This window comes from Antedon bifida, chromosome 11 (genome assembly GCF_963402885.1).
Source record: "Antedon bifida chromosome 11, ecAntBifi1.1, whole genome shotgun sequence".
In the NCBI taxonomy this organism is placed as follows: Eukaryota; Metazoa; Echinodermata; class Crinoidea; order Comatulida; family Antedonidae; genus Antedon; species Antedon bifida.
The window spans coordinates 18051382-18072396 of NC_136236.1; the positions used below are offsets into that span (position 1 = coordinate 18051382).

Sequence of the window (21015 nt, forward strand, 5' to 3'; positions counted from 1 at the left end):
TTGCGTCGCTAGTGGGAACCAAGCCTTCGTCCTAATTGCACTGCGTCTTTAGTGTGAACCGAGCATTATACTGTATTTTTAAAATGATCACAAATTGCTCGGACACGGAGTGCAATAACATAAAACAAAAATGATTTCCCAAAAGAGTAAAACAATAATATATAAAATATAGATAAATCCTATTGTAATTTAAAAACACTAAAAATGAACTAATTAACAATTTTGCAGTACTTAACTATTATCAAACAAAGTATTAAATTTCGATCGGAAGATTCCACCGTACCCACTGAACCTTGCAATGACAACCGGCATCATGAAAGATGGATTTTCTTAGTACTACAACTATGACAGAATTAAGTACCAATACCACAAAAAAAATAAAATAAATCAGAGAAGAGTGAACATTTCACTCTTCCCTGATTTAAACAAGTACTAAACTTGGCAAAACTGTATTTCATAAAGTGTCCCCTTAATAGGAGTGCCCATCGAACAGGGGATTTATTTGAAAACGTCTAATGAATACAGAAGAGTTCTATTGTATTTTTTGCATTAAATTATTAGTTTAAAAAAAAAAGAAAAAAACAACACCCCAAACAAGAAATTGTTTTTTTTAAATATTTTAAACCTTTGAACTCTGATTAAAAAATGTGTATTTCTATTTCCCAAAAGATAGAGAATAAAAAGATAAATCGTTGTAATTTAAAAACTAATTAACAAGTTTTCTTTAAGTAATTAAAGCATAAAATGTCGATTATCCAAAAAAAATTGGGAAGAATTTCCAATTTAACGTTCAATATGATTTTAATTTTAGTAACTTTCACAAAAGATTGTTAAATACACACAAAACACATCTACACCTTGTAGATGTGTTTTGTGTGTATTTAACAATCTTTGCCTAAATTTACATTTGCGGAATGGATTGGTGAATGTTAACAAAAATAAAATAATCATTTGTCGACGGAAATCCCGACGACCAACCTCGGTCAGGTAAAGACCTAAGACTAGTCGGGGTTCCAGACGGAGTTTTGATTTAATATTAGTTAAAAGATAATTATTTTGGCACATATGGCGTTTCATACGTGTACTACTTGAGCTTGTTTTTCAGAAAAAGCCTCAAAATAACCTGACTTGACTTATTGGGCCAAGTATAACCAAAACCTATGTAGAGGAAATGAGCGACACATGCGCATAATGAACTAACATGACGTAGTCACAAATCGAATACTCCCTCGTTGGGATTCAAATATTTCATTTTTTATTTTTTTAAAACTTTACCAACCTGAAATCAAAACTACGTCATCCCTTAGTTCATTGGTCCTCTACAACTTTGTGCAGGCCTACAAAAGTGATTTATTTGGTACTATCCCCTTACTGTACTTATTTAAACAAAAGTTGTGCAACATAAAACGAAAATTCCAACTGAGAGAATTATCGATAATTGGAATGCATACCTGCAGCGCATCTGACCTGACGTTTTCTCATTTTTTTTGTGAAAAAAGAACGTTGTTATGCAAGGCCTAAATTTAAAGTAGGTCTTTGAAAATCAATGTTAACAAATCTACGAGAGTTTAAATAATGTATACATCTGTCAATGTTACTGTTGTGCCATTTAAAAACCATGTAAGTAGGGAATAAATCTCCTCGTTAACCCGATACATAAACAATTTTTATATCTGCTGATTGTTCTCTTTTAACTTTTATATGTTTCACTGGTGATAAAATGTAATCTCCGTTGACCGCTAAACAACCATTTTGAGGGCGAACATTCGTTAAAAATATAAAAATGTCTCATGAACTCTTGACCTAGGTAGGCCCGCAAGCAAGAATATTACATAATTATTACAAGGGCCTTCTTTTTTTACATAATATTGATCTATTTACAAGTTCTATATTTACATTTTATGATGTCGCTGTAGAAAGTGGTAAATATATGACAGAAAAGATATTACTATTTTGTAACATTAGAGAATGGTTAATTTCGTATCACGTGCCGTCAATTATTAGGTCTACTGCACGGTACAAGTTGAATGGTTCTATTGCACGTTCGGCTTTTAGCCGTGTAAATATTTCTTTTCTTTAAGCTTGGTTCCCACTTGGCGTAGACGTATGACGTAGCAAACCGAAGTCAGCGAGTTGACCAATGGCAAGCGATAGTTCGAATAATCCATTGCTTGTGATTGGTCAAATTAGGCGCTTCGCTTACGTCCTTGAGTTGCGTACTAGTGGGATCCAAGCGTAATGGACGACCTTGGAGACAACTTTACTTTCGTAGGCCGAGAAGGTTACTTTCAATAAAGTTGCGTCAAACCAAAACGGAAGGATTCATCAAATTTGTTCCGAATTAAGAAAATAAATTATATTTTTCTGTTTATGATTGAAACAATCAAACAATTGTTCATCGTCAAATGATATCGCCTAATGCAACCAAAACCACAAAGGTACGCAGTCTTGCAAATTATTGGAATGATGACATCATCAGTATAGTGATTGTTCAAATGTCTTGCATTGCGCTTACGTTGCAAGTACTGTAATTGTCGCTTTTTCCTAAAAAATATTTCACTAATATCCGTTACTGCTGTTATGCCGTTCCCAAAGTTGAATTATTTAAATTGTTTGTTTACGGCGTTGTTTAAAGATAAATATTCTTGTCTTCATTGAAACATTACACAGAAGTTAAATATACATTTGCTATTAATTGAACTCAAGATGCAAAAGAGTGACGTAATGAGTTAGAACGCAGAAAACAATGACGTCACATCGTAAATAGAGAAAATGTAAACAAACTATTTAGGACAATAATCTCATAACAATTCTCAAATCATACAATAAAACATTTGTTGGTTTTGTTTATGGCTAGTTCTACATTGTTTGTAATTTTTTCTCTGTTTTAATAATTGACATTATTCGAAGATATTGGCAGTTTGCAACACTGTCAAATAATAAATTACAAATACAGCCTTATTAAGTGCACCTCCGCGAACCCCGATTGACACAAGGCAACGCACGACGCAAACGCAACGTATCGATGCAACAAGGCGTAACAAAACTTTACTTTGCGTGTTTAAAGTGAGAAATAACGACGCCGTTAGACGTATTATTCAACGTCATTTTCAGTCCTGTGAGTGATGATTCAGCTTTTCGTGAGGGAGATGCTGTTGTGTTTCGAGGAGGAAGAGGAGGGGTAGAAGAGGAGGAAGAGGAGGGGTAGAAGAGGAAAAAGGGGGTGGGGTAGAAGAGGAAGGAGGTGGTGGGGTAGAAGAGGAAGAAGGTGGTGGTGGGGGTAGAAGTGGAAGAAGGTGGTGGGGTAGAAGAGGAGGAAGAAGGGGATGGGGTTGAAGAGGAAGAAGGTGGTGGGGAAGAAGAGGAGGAAGAAGGGGGTGGTGTTGAACAGGAGGAATAAGGTGGTGGGGTTGAAGAGGAAGAAGGTGGTGGGGTAGAAAAGGAGGAAGAAGGGGGTGGGGTTGAAGAGGAAGAAGGTGGTGGGGTTGAAGAGGAAGAAGGTGGTGGGGTAGAAGAGGAAGAAGGTGGTGGGGTAGAAGAGGAAGAAGGTGGTGGGGTAGAAGAGGAAGAAGGTGCTGGGGTAGAAGAGGAGGAAGAAGGTGCTGGGAGGGTAGAAGAGGAGGAAGAAGATAGTGGGGCAGAAGAGGAGAATGGGAGGGAAGAAGAGGAGGGAAGAGGGGAGGGAAGAAGAGGAGGGAAAAGGGGAGGGGAGGAGTATAGAGGAAGGAAGGAGAACATGGGTAGGGGAGAGAGAGCATGATACAATGAAAAAAAAATCAAATTTATTGGTAGATACTGTACTTCGTTTGTGAAGCAAATTTATTTGATAAAAAACTAGGTTCAGTAAATGAACATACATTTATTATTATGTTCTATTTTAGTAGAAAAAAGTAACTGCGAAAAAGACTGATCCTTAAAAAAAGCAGAGCGAATTTCTACAACAATAAGCAAAAATTATTATTATTCTTAATAAACTATTTTATTAAGTAAAAATTATATTATTATTATTGTCTTTATAATAGGATATAATATCTCACACTTAACCCACGATTGAATCGAACCAATGTTACCTTTTAAAAGACTTTTTTACTTGTCAAAATGCTTGTTTTTTTTTCAATCTATCTCCAGATTTCCTTTTTTAAAAATCAATAATTAATTTTTTATTATAGACCGTATATATATAGTATAGACCGAAATAGTAAGTAGCGCGCCCCTGTCGGTCTCTACATTTTGCCAACTTTTTCATGAGCGGTTATTTTATTTTTTTTCTTGTAATTATATTATATCTCATTCTTATTAAGAATTATATATGGGAAGTTTAGTTATCAAAGATAGAAAATATATCATATTTACATAATCCTCGTTATGTAAATGAGATATGCCACCACGAAAAAATGTATATTTCAATCACTTTTATTCAAATATTCTTGGAAAATTAAGAAGGAAATTATAGAATTTCAAAAGCTGTATTATTTTTAAATTTGTCAAAAACTTGTTAATCTTTATTAAGGTGAAATTAAAAAAAATGGTAGTCATATCCTTTTGATATTATAAAGACAAAATTGACAAAAGTATCGATTTTTGGAATTATTAAAAAAAGAAGATATATTGTCCCTTGTTGTTGAATAGGCTCTTTGATTGTCATTTATCCATTTTCAATAACAATAAAAAAAAGAAAAATTACCTGTAATTTTAAGAAAAAAAGTTACCCGAAAACCAGTTTTCTGTTTTGGGTTAATACACCATTCTTTTATCTAAACTAATCATTATTTTTGTTTGGCAAAAATGAACAACTTTTAAATACAAAAAGGCGTACTTAATGTTTGATTTTGCATTTAATTGTTATGTTTCATGTTTTGGGGACAATACATCTTTAACTTGTTTGAAATAGTTAAACTAAAATATCCTGTGTTCTGTAGTGGCATGTCACATTAGCAATAACCTGATCTGTCCTTTTATATCTTTCCATTTGATTCCATCAAAACTGTAAAAAAATGAAGATTAAAATTGGTAGTAATTGGAAAAAAAATATCTGTGATTATTTTAAATTTCAGTTTTTTAATATAATATATAATAAGTCTTCCAGTATTATTAGGGAAAAGAGTGTTAGGAGGTAATAGCCTACAAAACAAGCTTAATTTTGCTCAAGTCTGTAAGACATTCTATTAAAAAGAAAATATGTGTAGATAGAAATAATAATTTATTGTATACAGTATATTTAATAGAACTAAGACAGGTTTTTTTACTTATTTTACAATTGAAATAAGACTAAATTGTGGCAAATGCAAGCGAAATCAGACATAAGTTGGAATTTTCAAAATTGAGATTTTTATAAATACTGAAACTAGATAATTCAAGATTTAAAATACTAAAAAAAATATCTTGATACCATGTCTACTTTCAGAAATATCAGTCGAAAGTTTTGGTTGTTACAATCAGTGTTTTGAGAAAAAGGCTTTTAAAGTTAAATAACAGGAAATGACAAATACAAAAAATTTATTCTAACTGTTAATATTTCAATGAAACTTTGCACCTTCATTCATTAACTATTGTTCTATTATTATGCACAATTTTTATTAAAATTAAACAACTACAACACTTTCAATTTAAGCATAAAATATGATAGTTTTTATGACAATCATACATAATTTACACCATTTTTTAACCAACAAAATGTTAAAATGCATGCATTTATTTGTTTCAAAATAAAAAAAAAACTAAGGTAATGTAAATAAATACTGTTTCAACTATCATTTTCTGTAAAAAAAAAAAAGGTCATTTTTCAGCCTTGTATTGTTTTTGGCTGTCTATACAAATCTACCCATGCGATCACTTATGTCTGATTTCGCTTGCATGTGTCACAATTATTGTATTCCTTTTTTTTTTTCATAAATCAATACATTCTAAAGTCATTATTTGTACTGTGTTATTGAAATCTATACGATGAAAACCCACGCTATTAAATGTCACGAAAACCACAGCGATTAAAATGAAACAATACTTCTGACATATTGACATCTGAAAAGTGTTTTTCATGTGTTTTTATGGCTGTTCTTTAATAGAATAGTAACAATGTAAATGAATAACATTTGGAAAACATGACTCGATAACGCAGATGAAACCTCACTTGTTTGCAATATAATTTAACTTTGTTTAAAACTGTCAATTAAGCTCTGTCTACACTATCAAACTAGTTTGACAAAAGAAGTGTGATGTACCTAAATATGGTAGTGATGTGACATCATCATGTCCATATATGGGTACATCACATTTTTTTGTCACATAAAGTTTGATAGTGTAGACTGAACTTTAGACTCTTTCACACATAGCTACAGTATTTGTAACATCACAGTAATTTGCAACAAAAAAACAACTAAATTGGGATCTGCCAGAGTTTATTTAGTCCACTTTTATGTTTACACTGGTCTCCCCAGTTTTTTGTGAATATTGAAAAATACCAAATAAATAATGAAATTAAACTAATTTGTAAAAGAGTTCAAATTCCCGGCCATACAAGATTCAGAGCATGGAACTGTGATCAATAAAAGTAAAGTAATTTTTAATTGCTTTCCAAGAACAGTACAATTTATAAAACAGCATAATTCAACTTGATCACGAATGTAAATATTATGTATGTATTGTTTTGCTTGTGTTTTTCTGCCAAGAAAACAATTATCATTATACTATGTATGAATGACTTAATAAATCGAATCTGAATCTGAATCTGAATCTGAATCTAATATTTGAATGAAAATAAATACATAAAATAGTACAAACATTAAACATAATCCAGTTATCAACATCACAATTTACGGCGCGACGACTTATATTACTTTTTAAAATGTAATTTAATAATATTCATAATTTTGATGATTTTTTCTATAATAATAATAATAATAACTGGTACTTGATATAGCGCATTATGCTGAAAGCCTCAATGCGCTTTACAAAGACAGAAAATTTTGAAAAATTACAAATTAAAAAGGTGGGTTTTGAGGAGAGATTTGAAGACACTGGTGGAAGTAGCCTGACGGATTTCAATAGGCAACGCATTCCATAGAGAAACGGATGCCGAAGAAAATGAACGATTTCCATAAAACTTGGGAATTCTTTGTTATTCCTCATTAAATGTCTCATTTTATCATTTATAGAATATATTTAGAAAGTTTCATATAAAAAAACTAAGTTTTTGAAATATTTGATATTTCTTTATAATTATATAATAATGATTGTAAATCTTATACCATTTTATGCTTTGTAATATGAATTTCTTCTGTATACAGTACCTCATTGGTTTTATCGTATTTAGACAGGGATAACACAATATCAAATATTATTTATAATTATGTACTATATTCTTAAAAATTTAGACTGAAATATCATTTTAAATATTCATTGTTTATCACATGCACAACAAAAGTGGGCTGTCCCCACAAAAGAGAAAAAAAAATGTCTTTATCTGGATCCAAAGTATCTTAAAAGTTTTTTGTTCTTGATTCAATAATGTAAAAGAAACATTTATTGGATCACCAAAAGAAAAATGTCACTTATATAATATATTTTCTGGGTTGCAAAAAGAAATTAAGGAAACCATATGTTGACAAATAATAATTTATATAGATTAAATGTTCTATATTTAGAATAAAGAATTGAAATCTAGTAATAAATATGGAATGACAGATCACTACAAATCATTTTATTTTTAAACGAGTCACTAAGGTGAAATATTTGGGCTTGTTTGATAATTAGAATAAAAAAACGTCTCTGACATTTCTTGTCAGTCCTGTTAAAAGGCGAGCTCCACTCAGACTTTTTTAGCTATATCATGTTTAAGTATGTAAATTGGAAGAGAGAAAATTAAAGAAATAGGGCAACATCCCTCATGTTACATAAAAAAAACAAACAAGGCCAACAGCCATAAGTCGCGTGCTCTCAGAAAAAAATGAACTTTCAAAAAGTAATGTACTTTAAAACTTTTCTGTACATCAAAACAGTACAAAAAGTACAGAAAAGCGATAAAATGCATAGTGATACCGGACCAACAGACAAACCGACAGACCGACCGACCGACCAACATAGTGAACCGTAGAGTCGCGTCCATGCGACTAAAAATCGGTCAGAAAATGTTTTTTTTATTTGCTACATAAAAAATAACACTTTTCCAGTGCTTGGGAGTTCAATAATTGATCTTAAAGTGATAGTACATGACGTCATGAAATGCTTTCTACTCGTCAGGGAAACACAATTGTGAACATTTTTCCCCCGTGTTGGTACAAAATATGAAAAAAATGCCCATTATTAATTTAAACATGAAAACTAGATACTAAAATACATTTCCTTTAAATATTTTAGTAAAGCAACTTTTATTCCAGAATGATATAACTTTTTCATTCTTGATTGTGAATAGGCGTATTTTTATGCAAATTGCACAATTTCAATCTATCTATCTTTATTTCCATCATAATCACAAAAAAAAAAAACTCTTAAAAAATGTGAAATACTGTAGGAATAGTAGTATTTTTTTACCAGACCCGAATGAACATTACCAATTTTCTGAGGGGAGCTCAATTATATTGTCTATTGCTTGTTTTATAGTATTTTAAATATCTTATTTTTCATTGAACAATTTTTTTATCTTTTGGGGTGCAAATCAAATTAAGACAGTAATAATAATAATAATAATAATATTTATTCGGCAAAAGTTCATAAAAGTACATTTCACAATTCATCTTGCCAGGAGCAAGTAATAGGCATGAGCCCAAACAGAAAACTGCTCTTACTCCATCATTACTTATAAAATACAAAAATAACAAAACTAAGTAGCACAAATTAAGTAAAAACAAAACAAAACAAAGTTATAATGAGATACACCAATTAAAAATAAGCTGCATTGAATAAACAATATAAACAATTACAACTTAATATTTGGAGATCAAATGTTTGGTGAGTTGGGCTTTAAAGTCTGAAATTGTAGCACATTATTTAATTTCATTGGGAAGTTGCTCCCATAATCTAGGGAAAATAACAGTAAATACTGTCACTTGAAATGAGATGGCAGGCAATCAACAAATGTACCTTGTATTAAGCTATACAAACATTAGTCAAAAACTCTTACATGGCCTTTTTCGTTTTATTGTGGGGTCTTGTTGGGTACAATTCAAATTAGGACAGCACTTTAAATGAGATGACAGGCAATCAACAAATGTACCTTGTAATCTGATATAAAAACATAGTAAAATAATAGAGGATCATCCATCCATTAGTTACTAATATCAAGAAAAAATCATAATACAAAAGTTTTTCCTTTTTAAATAGCATTATTATTTTAAAAATTATTCCTTTTATTATCACTTTTTAATTAATACACTATTTGGTAAAAACATTCTACAAGGCCATTTTGATGTTTGGTTTAAATAATTAAAATACTGTATCAAATAAATTAACATTTTAAATTTGAATAAATTGATTAAGAATATATAAATATCTCATGGTTAAGATTGAAATGTACAAATTACAACTATTTTTTAGATTAAAGATTACTCATTTTTAGATTGGAATAAGATTGATAAACTCATGTTCGAGATTGAATTAAAATAACTCATGATTCTAAGAAAGATTGAATACAAATTACAACCCATTTTTTTAGATTAAAGATTAATCATTTTTAGATTAAAGATTAATCATTTTTATTTTAGATTAAAGAATAAGATTGAAAAAAATCATGTTTCATATTACAGATACCTCATTTTTGACGTTGATAAAACTCTTGATGTTCGAGATTCTTAATGACGCAGGAAGTCAATCCAAAATGTTGTCGTAATTCTCAACATAGAGGGCAGTCTCAAATAGGCATTTCCTCTTTAATTATTTTATTTCTTATTGACACGTCATAATTATAAATATAAAAAAAACGTGACAAAGGGCAATATTTGAGTTAATGCTTTGGGTTATTTAAAGTACTTTTAAAGATATCTGAAGCATCCTTGGGCGACGACGTTTATTTAAAGCTGATACAGTAAAGAGCTGTTTGTCAAAAGTGATGTAAAGCTCTTCTAGGTAAATGATGATACATTAGATACTGAAATCTTTTTAATTTACAGAGTAGAGTAGAAATTATGAAGCTCTTTACCATGTCAATGTTTATAGCAATTATATTTGTTGTTCTTTTGGGATCATGTCAAAATGATTCTACTGTACAGCTTCTGTTTTATCCTTATTCTTTTCTCTTATGCAAATTTTTTGGGAATTTCAACAATTAGCCATAAACTTATGTACAGTACATTAACATTAACTAAAATCAATATGTTATAAAAATGTATTTAGTAGAATAATTTGACATGATACAATGCATAATACTTCCATTTTTCGCTATTTGAGGACAGACACAACAAAACTATAAGAGAGAGGAAACTAAAAGCGGAACCCAAAAGTTGTGGTATAATGGTCAAGGTTCCTTAAATGGTAGCGTAGAGGGTCACAGGTTTGAATCCCTTAAAATCAAATTATCATACGATCAAGTTATGGAATTAGCAATACAAGGGAAGGAGGGGTGGAGCGCTATTAACATCATGTATTCTCCTCATGAAAGCTACAGTATGCTAAAATGGTATCCTTAGGAACTTTTCCTGAGCATGTGCAGAAAAAATCTTTAAAAAAACTACTGCAAAAACAAAACAAAAAATGCTAAATCACATTTCAGGCCTAGTCAATCATATCAAATTCATAGCTTTTGTACTTGTTTATATATTTATTATTTTGGTATGTTTTATTGCAATACTTAAAAAATCAATACTGTAACTTTTTAGATTATAATAGAATCCCAACAAAAATAAGCTAGCAATTGGGCTATTCTGGAAAATATTTTAAATGTATTTATTTGTAATGTCAGTAATGTATTTTATCATTATCATTATTATATTTTTTATGATGATTTTCCTAATAAATTCAAATTAAAAAAACTTAGATTTTCTCTAATAATACCAAATTTTTAGAACTGTTGAAATTATTACGAAACAAACAAATTGTATTCCTGTGAGTGTGGGTAAATACTATTTATTAGTGCTAACATTCAGAAAAAACCTTTTACCAAATTCCCTATTCACTTTAATTTTTTGTAGAGATAATGTTATTTAAAATTGTGTTGTACCATCAGAATTGAGGTACCATTTTGGTGCAATTAGCAATAATCCATGGTATGACTTACCAAGGCACTAAAGGCAAGATATTGTGATTATTAATAAACACATTGTTAGAGAGATGCCAATTAAACTTAATTACTTGGGACACAGATGTTAATGTACAATAATTGAACTAATTTTCATTCCAATTTAAGCTTTGACCTTAAAAAGTGCTATGTGTACATAATGTTTTAGGTTGGATGAAGAAATACATATGGGATTTACAGTGTATTTCTTCAATATTGGTGTGGCATGCCGAATGCAAAGTTGAACGTATGAGGCTTGGGGATAAGGTATGAAACGAGGGATGGAACGAGGGATAGGAAGAAGGGATGAGAAGGTGGAATGGAGGGAAGTAGGGATGAGAAGGAAGGTATGATGAATGTCAACTGAGGTATTGAATAAAGGATTGTATTATGAGGGATAGGAAGGAAATTAGGCAATGGAAGGGATTAAGGTTTGGACAGAAAGATTTCGAAAATCGACCATTTACTGTATTACTTAATTAATTCATTAAACGATATAGTAATTTTTTTTGGTGACCACTTTATCTTGTACTTTTCTGTGATACTTATTTATATTTTTTTACAGTAAAGTAATTTTTACCACTCAATTTTGAGACAATTCAGTGTTTTTTATACTGCAAAATCAAAATCAGATCAATAAACCAGAAATTAAGGTATTGATGGATTGAAAGGAAAAATAAGAATGATAAATTCTGTATGAAGACATGGGAAGAAGGAGTAGGAAGAAGGCATGGGAAGAAGGCACGGGAAGAAGGAACGGGAAGGATGGATTGGAAGTGGAAATGTTCAATCTCAACATTTAATTCTGTTGTTTTAAAGATATTTTTTACTTACTCGTTTTAAGAATTCTTCGGCGGCAATACGTGCTCTGGAATTCAAAGCTAATTTCATCTCGCTGATCTCTTTGTCGATTTCTTCCATAAATTGAATTACAAAGTCGACAAGTTTATGTTTAAACATCTGCTCTGTGTGGAAGTTTGTTATCAGAAAACTTATATCATAACCCTGAAAAATAAAATAAAGAAATTTATTTTGTATGTTTGTCTGGTATTGGACACATAGGGTGTCTGTAGCCTTGATTAGCATGGTGTACTAACCCATCTCAGCCCATGTTATTGTGGACAGATAAATGAGCGGCGCTGGGTGGCAACTTGTCATGAATGGGGCTTTTAGTCAAGATGATAGTTGTTGTATGTTACATGATTATGTGTTATGGAGTTTGATCTTGCTGAAAATGTTCGTAAACGTACAAAATATCATTGATATGTGCGACCTAAAATTTTTATCACAATTTAACGTAAAATCATATGAGAACTGTGGTGCGAGATGTGTCGAGTGGGTTGCTTTTAATGGGGAGACCCTGAGCTGCACTGTTTCATTATTAATGCAATACCCTACAAAATTCCAATGCAATTTCCAAGGGGCTAGAGGTCCATATTCCTAACATTTTCCTAGGGGCTGAGGTGGCAGACTCTTTTAAATTTGTTTCATTACGCTGGTTCAGCTGGAACCAGATTTTAAGTCATGGAATAAAAACTTTGCAGAAAGCTGCTCCAACATAATACATTTAATTTGTTATTGAAGAATGCGATCTACTGTAAAGTAAAGAAAGTAAAGTTTAACGACTGTATCATTTAATCTCATTACTGTATAAGCTACAAAATCAATAAAACAAGATTACATCCATTTCAACACAATGAACACATAACGAGCATAAACCATTCTTCAACTATTCACCTTTGACCTTTAGTGAGGGCGTGTGGCGCAGTGTGTTGGACGTTGGACTACCGATCGTCAGACCTAGGTTCGAATCCAACTCTCGCCGCATTGCTTGTATCCGTAGGCAAGATACTTTACTTACGTTGCCTCTCTCCACCCAGGTGTATAAATGGGTACCCAGTTAGATCTACACACAACTTTGCGCTGGTTACCGGCTGCATTATGGGAGTATGTTTCCATACGTGTTTGATCCCAAAAAAAATACTGGGGTAATAATGCTTGTAAAGCGCCTTTGAGCATGATTACTCATGAAAAGGGCGCTATATAAATGTGGTATTATTATTATTAAGACTGTTAAGATCAGTTAAGAACCGGAGTGAAATGCTCGAACAAGTTTGCTATAAACTTGTTTTCCACTAGAAACAATTATTTTATTGGAGGACTACATTTTCGACGCCTATCTTTCACTCTAGATGCAATTTTCATCTTTATCGCCCGTTTTGGTTGAATTGCATGAGTGCTCATGAATACGTCATAAGCTCTGATTGGTTGCAAATTAGAAACTTATGTTTACACTAATTTCACTAAAGTGAAGAAATCACAAGGACTTTGATTCCTTCATAAAGAGGGATTTTGGAAGATGGAATTTATATGAATATGCATCATTTACATGAACCAATATTTTTGGCAAATAAACGGTGTAAAAGCATGCTATTAATGCTATGGAAATGTTTTTTTCTTAATAACAATCAAAACAAATTTTAAAGGCAATGAAGACAAACACAGGTGCTAAACATCTATGCTAGTTGGTCAACCAAAACATATATATATAAGACTACGATTTTTATTATAATTATTATTAGTTTACTGTGTCCCCTCGGAAAACAATCTTGAAGAGGCCACTCAGAAGAAAGAAATCAAGAAGTTATTTAATTAAAAAAAATAAACAAAAACAGGTAGATCTTATATTCTTAGCGTCCAATTAAGTTTTAATTTTGCTTCTACAAAAACTCATTTTTAATTGATTTTGTCTAGACATTTTTAAAGAAACTTTCAAACAAAAATATATTATCAAGATTTAAAATTAAAACTGTCAAACAGTTGCAATTTCGTTTATTTTGTTTTTTGTGAACAAAATATCATAAAATCAACATTGAAACATAAGTTAAATTTAAACATTTTCCTTTAATTTTGTGCATGTTACTGATTTAAATTTTGATTTAAAAATGTTTCCAGAAAGTACAGTCAAAATGCACACATCTAAACATATTCAAACATAAAAATAGATTATTTATGAAACTCATTATGTAATTAATGTGTTGCCAACAATTATTAATTATGTTATTTATAAAACATTTGCAAGTATTTATAAACAGATTAACATTTTTTTCAAATAAAAGTGATTTATAAAACAAGGTTTTTCAATTTTACTTACATATAATAGTGAATTAATGATAAATAATTCATTTTAATTTACTTAAAGATTTATACACTGTGTATAATAGATATGTGACAAGTACAAATTTCTGAATCTGTTAATTAAAATCTAATTTTTGAAATTTAAATGTCAATTTGTTTGTCCTTAGGTAAAAAAGCACGCTACGGTTGTTAAATTAAATGCCTAAAGCAAATTGATTGATGTACAAAAAAAGGAACACTTTATAGGGGAGTATATTTGTCAAGATATAGGATGTAAATACGCCTACATGGGACGACCATAATCACCATCAAATGTCAGGAAAAAAAACCAAACAAGTAAATGCAGAAACATACCATAAGATATGATACTTTCTAACTTTCTAATATTGTTTATTAAATGTTGCAGGTATTGTACCTCTAAAATGATTTGGAAAACTTTCCCCATCGTGACTATACTACTGACCTTTTCAGTAAGCTTACCATTTTTGAGTAGACAAATGTAATTATTCTGTCCTTTACAAGCTGTATCAAATTCGTGAAACTAGAAACATTAGTTAAAAAACCTACTAATGTTTGTTAATTATGTTCGTATCATCATTTTCAGTAAAAGTGTAAAATAAATTAGTATCTAATCTTGGTGAAAGCCAGCGTGACATAATGAACGCCTTCAGCGGTTTGTGTGTTTATTTATCATCCAAAACTTGTTTTCAAATTTGTTTGCATACAAGGCAATTTAAAATTGTACACAGTTTTAGTTAATTATTCGTGGTTATGGCTGGTGCTATCACAACATTGGTGACATTGATATTGTGCAGTGACAGTGAAGCATGGCAATCCAGTCCTTCCAATTTAAGTAAACTTGTCTGTAATTTGTTGCATCAGTGCCAGCCAGCAATATTAAGGTTATAAATTACATTTTGGTCAATATGACTAAAAAACGTATTAAACACAAACTCAAATGGAAATTCTGTATCAAGACTGGCGCATGTTTACAAAATGGAAACCTAGATGACGCGATCATATGAAATTGAACTGCTGTTTGTGAAATATACTCAAGTTTAAAATGTACTCGAGTTTGAAATATGCTCAAGTTTGAAATATGCTCAAGTTTGAAAGATATACTGTATGTGACAAGTGTCACCTATTTTGGTTTTAGTATTGACTGCCTCCTCCTTAAGATTGGATGCAAAGTTGTTGCCTGCCCACATAAAAAGAAACATGGCCTCAAAAAAATTATGCACTATCAAAAATTCCAATGGCGCATGTTAAAAACAAACTGTATGAATAATTTAAAGATGTATTCTCCCAAAAATATGAAAAATGAAGATTGATAAAAAAAACTTTTCCATCCAGTCAATTTGACTATTTTTTTGCTTTAAATTACAGCTTTTTGAGGTAAATAATTTTTTTTTTATCAAAAAGGCAAGCATATTCAACAATGTGCACCTCCATTAACTTGTTGTGCACCCCCATTAACTTGTTGTGCATCCCCATTAACTTATTGTGTACCCCCATTAACTTTGTTTGCATCCCTATTAACTTGTTGTGCATCCCCATTAACTGTTTGTGCATCCCCATTAACTGTTTGTGCATCCCCATTAACTGTTTGTGCATCCCCATTAACTGTTTGTGCATCCCCATTAACTGTTTGTGCATCCCCATTAACTGTTTGTGCATCCCCATTAACTGTTTGTGCATCCCCATTAACTGTTTGTGAATCCCCATTAACTGTTTGTGAATCCCATTAACTGTTTGCGCATCCCCATTAACTGTTTGCGCATCCCCATTAACTGTTTGCGCATCCCCATTAACTGTTTGCGCATCCCCATTAACTGTTTGTGCATCCCCATTAACTGTTTGTGCATCCCCATTAACTGTTTGTGCATCCCCATTAACTGTTTGTGCACCCCCATTAACTGTTTGTGCACCCCCATTAACTGTTTGTGCATCCCCATTAACTGTTTGTGCATCCCCATTAACTGTTTGTGCATCCCCATTAACTGTTTGTGCATCCCCATTAACTGTTTGTGCACCCCCATTAACTGTTTGTGCATCCCCATTAACTGTTTGTACCCCCATTAACTTGTTGTGTACCCCCATTAACTTGTTGTGTATCCCCATTAAATTTGTAGTACATCCTTCCACCCCTATAATTATTTGGCACTGTCGTTTTTTAAATCTATCTATTTAAACTTGTTTGCACCCCCATTAACTTTGTTTTGCACCACCATTAACTTGTTTTGCACCCCTATTAACTTTTTGTGCATCCCCATTAACTTTGTTTGCACCCCTATTAAATTTGTGTGCATCCCCATTAACTTTGTTTGCACCCCTATTAACTTTTTGTGCATCCCCATTAACTTTGTTTGCACCCCTATTAACTTTTTGTGCATCCCCATTAAATTTGTAGTATCACCTTGCAACCTCCATTAACCTTTTTGGTATCATTAATTTTCGGCTTTCACATTTTATCTTTCTGCTCATCTCGCCTTTTTTTACACTACTGCACGATTATCATTAAACGTATTTATGGAAGGGAATTTATGATGGCCTACACTATGAAAACAATGATTTATCAATCATTAAGGCACTAATATAACGATATTAAATTTCGAATTTATTTGATTTATTAACGATATCTAACTATACTCATGACATATTGCAAAACTATAAAACAATATCCACCGAGATTTGTGTACTGCAGCCAGAAATCTTTGTAATTGTCGCAAAATAACAGAATGACCAAAAACTCCAAAGTTTTACATTACTCATTAACAACAGATAATATAATTTAATGACTTGTAAGCTAGTGGACTTTACTATAAATCGTAAACATAAATAATACGCACTCAGGAGAATATTATGCTTATGGAATTGTTACCATAAATAGTTATACTTAGCAATCATCAGTCAAATGATATCTTTAAATGCCAATCAAGTCATTATTAAATACAGAGTTTAAATTCGGTGAATCATGGTTTTAGGAAACATTTTAGATAATTTATCATGAGTCTAAATTTAGAAATCCTTTTTAAATGTGATCTCAATGACTACATGGATTCAAAGAGATAAAAAACATGGATATTAGAAGCAGCAATAGGAAAGCTGGGGAGACCTGTGGCTGCATTCACCATTCGCACAAAAGAAAACCTTAAACTTTAAAAAAATCTCTCTCCTATAAGTGAATACAATTGAAGGAAAATACTTATTTATTTGAGTTAAGTGAAATACTTAATATTTAGGGGAAATATTTTACTTAAGTGTGATTGGTTAATACGGCCATTGTTCCTTACTTTAAAATTTTGAGACAACAGTATACTATCAAAAGTGTTTATTATTGAATCAAAATTGTTTTCTTCATTTTTTATTTTCAAAACTGCTTATCTCCCACCCTTAAACAGCAACACTGACATTATTTAAGGGCACTTCTTGGATTGTCAAACTGCATTATAAATTTGTTTTAAACTTTATGAAATATAACATTTTTTAGTATGTTTCAATGTGGGGCAGTCATTGCCTTAAACAGTGTGTTGATTACCAAAAAAATGCTTGCTAAAAAATTTCAAACAAGTTTAAACAGTACATAGTTACTGCAGTAACCACAGTGGAATAATTTTGATATGAATCCCTAAACACAAATGTTACCCAAGAGGAAGTGTGGCATTTTGTACTTTTTTTAATAGTACAAACTACAACTATATTTTTATTATTCTATTTTTTTTGTCCTAATACATTAAAAATCCTTTTATGTTAAATCATTTGAGAGTTGTTACACATATCCCAGTCTGTGTAAATGGGAAATTACATTAAAAGTACAGTACAACTAGATCACATAAAAGGGCATTTTGAAAGAATCGGTATTTTTATGAAACCATAAATATAAATACTACAAAGTTGAGACAAACTGGCAAGCTAAGGAAGATTTATTTTTATAGGAAGTACAGTACTGAAGGCATTACAAGAGAAAAATTATACCATATCTTTCACGTTATATGATATAATACTGCGCACATTATGATCGCACCTGCTGTCTACAGTGGCATAACGGCTATGAGCACACACTGGCTAAAACCAGGATTGTCCAAGATCTTAAAAGGCTTCTGAGCATGGGCAGCCCCAATGCAACTACCCAGCATTGGAAGGCCCCTAGTAGAGCTAAACCAGGGCCCTTTTCCACTTTCGTTACATATTGTTGCGCAAAGTACCATCAAATATTATGTTACTTCGTCCTTCGGATAAGGATGTAAAACCATTGATCGTCCTATGTGCACATATATGCACAATAAACACTTCTTGGTAGACTTTTCAAAAATAGAAGAGATTGTCTCCTGGTGTGCTGATTGTGGTTCTCTGGTGAAGAGGTCATCCAGTATAAAAAAGAACTTTATCACAACAGTGGTGTGGGTATAGTCTATATAAGTGCCAGTTACCTGGATAAACCAACAATAGCCTGTGCTCTCCCAACGGAGTATTATAAAGATAAAAGTTCCTTGAACACCCCTCTGAAATAATGGATTAATCCACAAACTAATTAGCCTTCACATAGGCATGTCCCAACGTACAGTACCACTGTTATCATTACTTGAATGTAGGGATATAAAATATTCTGTAGTGTACTGTTTGTATTGTATTGTCGGGTTCCAAATGATCAGCTTTGCTGGATGGGCTACCCTCATGAAACATGGTTTAATAACAAGGTCATATACATGGCTGCAGTTGCCTGTTCAAGTTAGTGTTTAACGACCAACCAACCGACATCGTGAGCTGTAGAGTCGCGTTGCACCTGACTAAAACAAGTAGTAGTGATTTTGAACCAAACATCTTAGGATTTTGAGTGCATGTTGAAACCACCTAGGTACCTAACAATGACATATGAAAAGCATGGGTCCTGAAAAGTCAAATAGTACATGCAATAACCATGTCTAGATATGCAATAAAGGCTAAAGACATACAGTAAAACCTAACAGAGGTTGGATAGGTCAAATTGATAGCCTAAAGCATGTTTTAAGTCTGTTCTGTTGATCTATCATCTAACTTTGAGGCATGCTGTCATGTTTGATAAAACATCGTTTGATGAGTACAGTATGATTGTCAGACTGAACCTGTTGTTGTATTGAATGTTGTAGACATTACGTTTTCAACATCTGCAGCATTTATTAATATCTAGATTTGAAAGGACCCGCAGATATATGTTTCATAAACGTGCTAGCCTATTTCTATCATTTAGCCATGAAAAAAAATAACAGTAATAGCAACAATTTCTGGAAGACCTCACAAGCATTTTGAATTGTTTTTTGTTTGCAACATCTTAAAAAACAAGGCCATATACTGTACATGGCTGCAGACATGGCTACAGTCGCGTGCTCAAGTTAGTGTTTACCGACCAACCGACCGACATAGTGAGCTGTAGAGTCGCTTGCTAAAAATAACACAAATTTATTACATGGGTCATTTTCAGTCTGGTGAGGTCTAGAACTCCAAGGACCTCAGCTTTTATTTTATGACAGTTTAAAAAAAGTCTCCTGGAGAGACCAGATTGACACATAGCGGTCAACCTTTCAATATGTTGTGCGGGACATTTTATGTATTGCAAGTTGCCACGCATGATTTCTGTATTCAATATGGAGCAGTGGGGGAACCAAATGTCAAAGTGCAAGTGTCAAAGGTGCTTATGTCTAGTCTTTAAAAAAAATGTTTCTTACTAACCTCCACAGCCTTCCTTCTTAAAATGAAAAAGTTTTCGGCTCGCATCATCATAAATCGCATAAACTTTCTACATAATATCTTTTCAATTTCATCTGCCTGAATATCAAATAAAAGAATTAATTAGAATTATAATACTAATTATTTCTTAAATTTAAATGGTAATATATTACTAGGAAAAAAAATAACCATTGGTCTTTGTTTATTTAACCCCGAGGAAATTGTAGCCAATGTTTGGATTGAAATTTCCATTACAATTTGTTTGGTTTTTTTGGCCTAATTAATACGTTGTGCATTGTGTTCTTAACTTCATCTTAATCATCTCTGTGATAGTGCATATAAACCATGCAGGGGAGTACCACTTTACTACTAAGATGTAAGTTTTACAAAATCACATAAACAATCATACATATGTTGGTACTAAAAACTAAAAAAATGCTGAATAGAATAACATTAATTGTATTTAAACTAACAATAGTTAGAACAAGTAGTTCAATTTCAGTTTATTTGTTACGCTAAGACTGCTCAGTACCAGATCTCCGGCTTTTTAAAATGTGTATTTAGGAATGTGCAATTATTTTCAAAGTCCTGCATAGCCTGTTGATACATTTATTTGTCAATTATTTTCAAGTCCTGCATAGCCTGTTGATACATTTATTTGTCATTTATTATAATGTGCACTACCTTTTTATTGTTTTCTACTACAGTAATGAATTATGCCTACGCAGCTGAACAAAAATACCAACTAAATTCCTGTACTATGATTGCACTTTTTGCATTTAAAAAAGTAGTAAACAGTTCAAACTAATCCTTTTTTTGAAAGAAACTTGAATTTGTCGCAGAAAAGGATTTGGCTGAATTATATGAATGCGCATAAAAGCAGATGCCCTAAAAATTTTGCAAATAAATTCACTAGGTAATGAAAAACAGGCTTTATTCCTAGAAAAACAGTTTGAGTTTATTGACCTGTT

At 31.8% G+C, this 21015-nt stretch overlaps 1 protein-coding gene across 2 annotated transcripts in view; it reads right to left on the reverse strand.

Moving 5' to 3' along the window:
* Window positions 1-4758: 4758 nt before the first annotated feature.
* Window positions 4759-21015, reverse strand: part of LOC144855424 (actin-related protein 2/3 complex subunit 4) — a 138882-nt gene continuing 122625 nt past the window's right edge. For both annotated transcript variants that reach the window (XM_078713280.1, XM_078713279.1), the window contains 3 exons: window positions 20048-20143; window positions 12038-12208; window positions 4759-4984 (listed from right to left, as the gene is read on the reverse strand). In XM_078713280.1, the coding sequence (XP_078569406.1) occupies window positions 4979-4984; window positions 12038-12208; window positions 20048-20143 (273 nt within the window). In that variant the 3' untranslated portion in view covers window positions 4759-4978. The remainder of the gene's footprint in view (window positions 4985-12037; window positions 12209-20047; window positions 20144-21015) is intronic.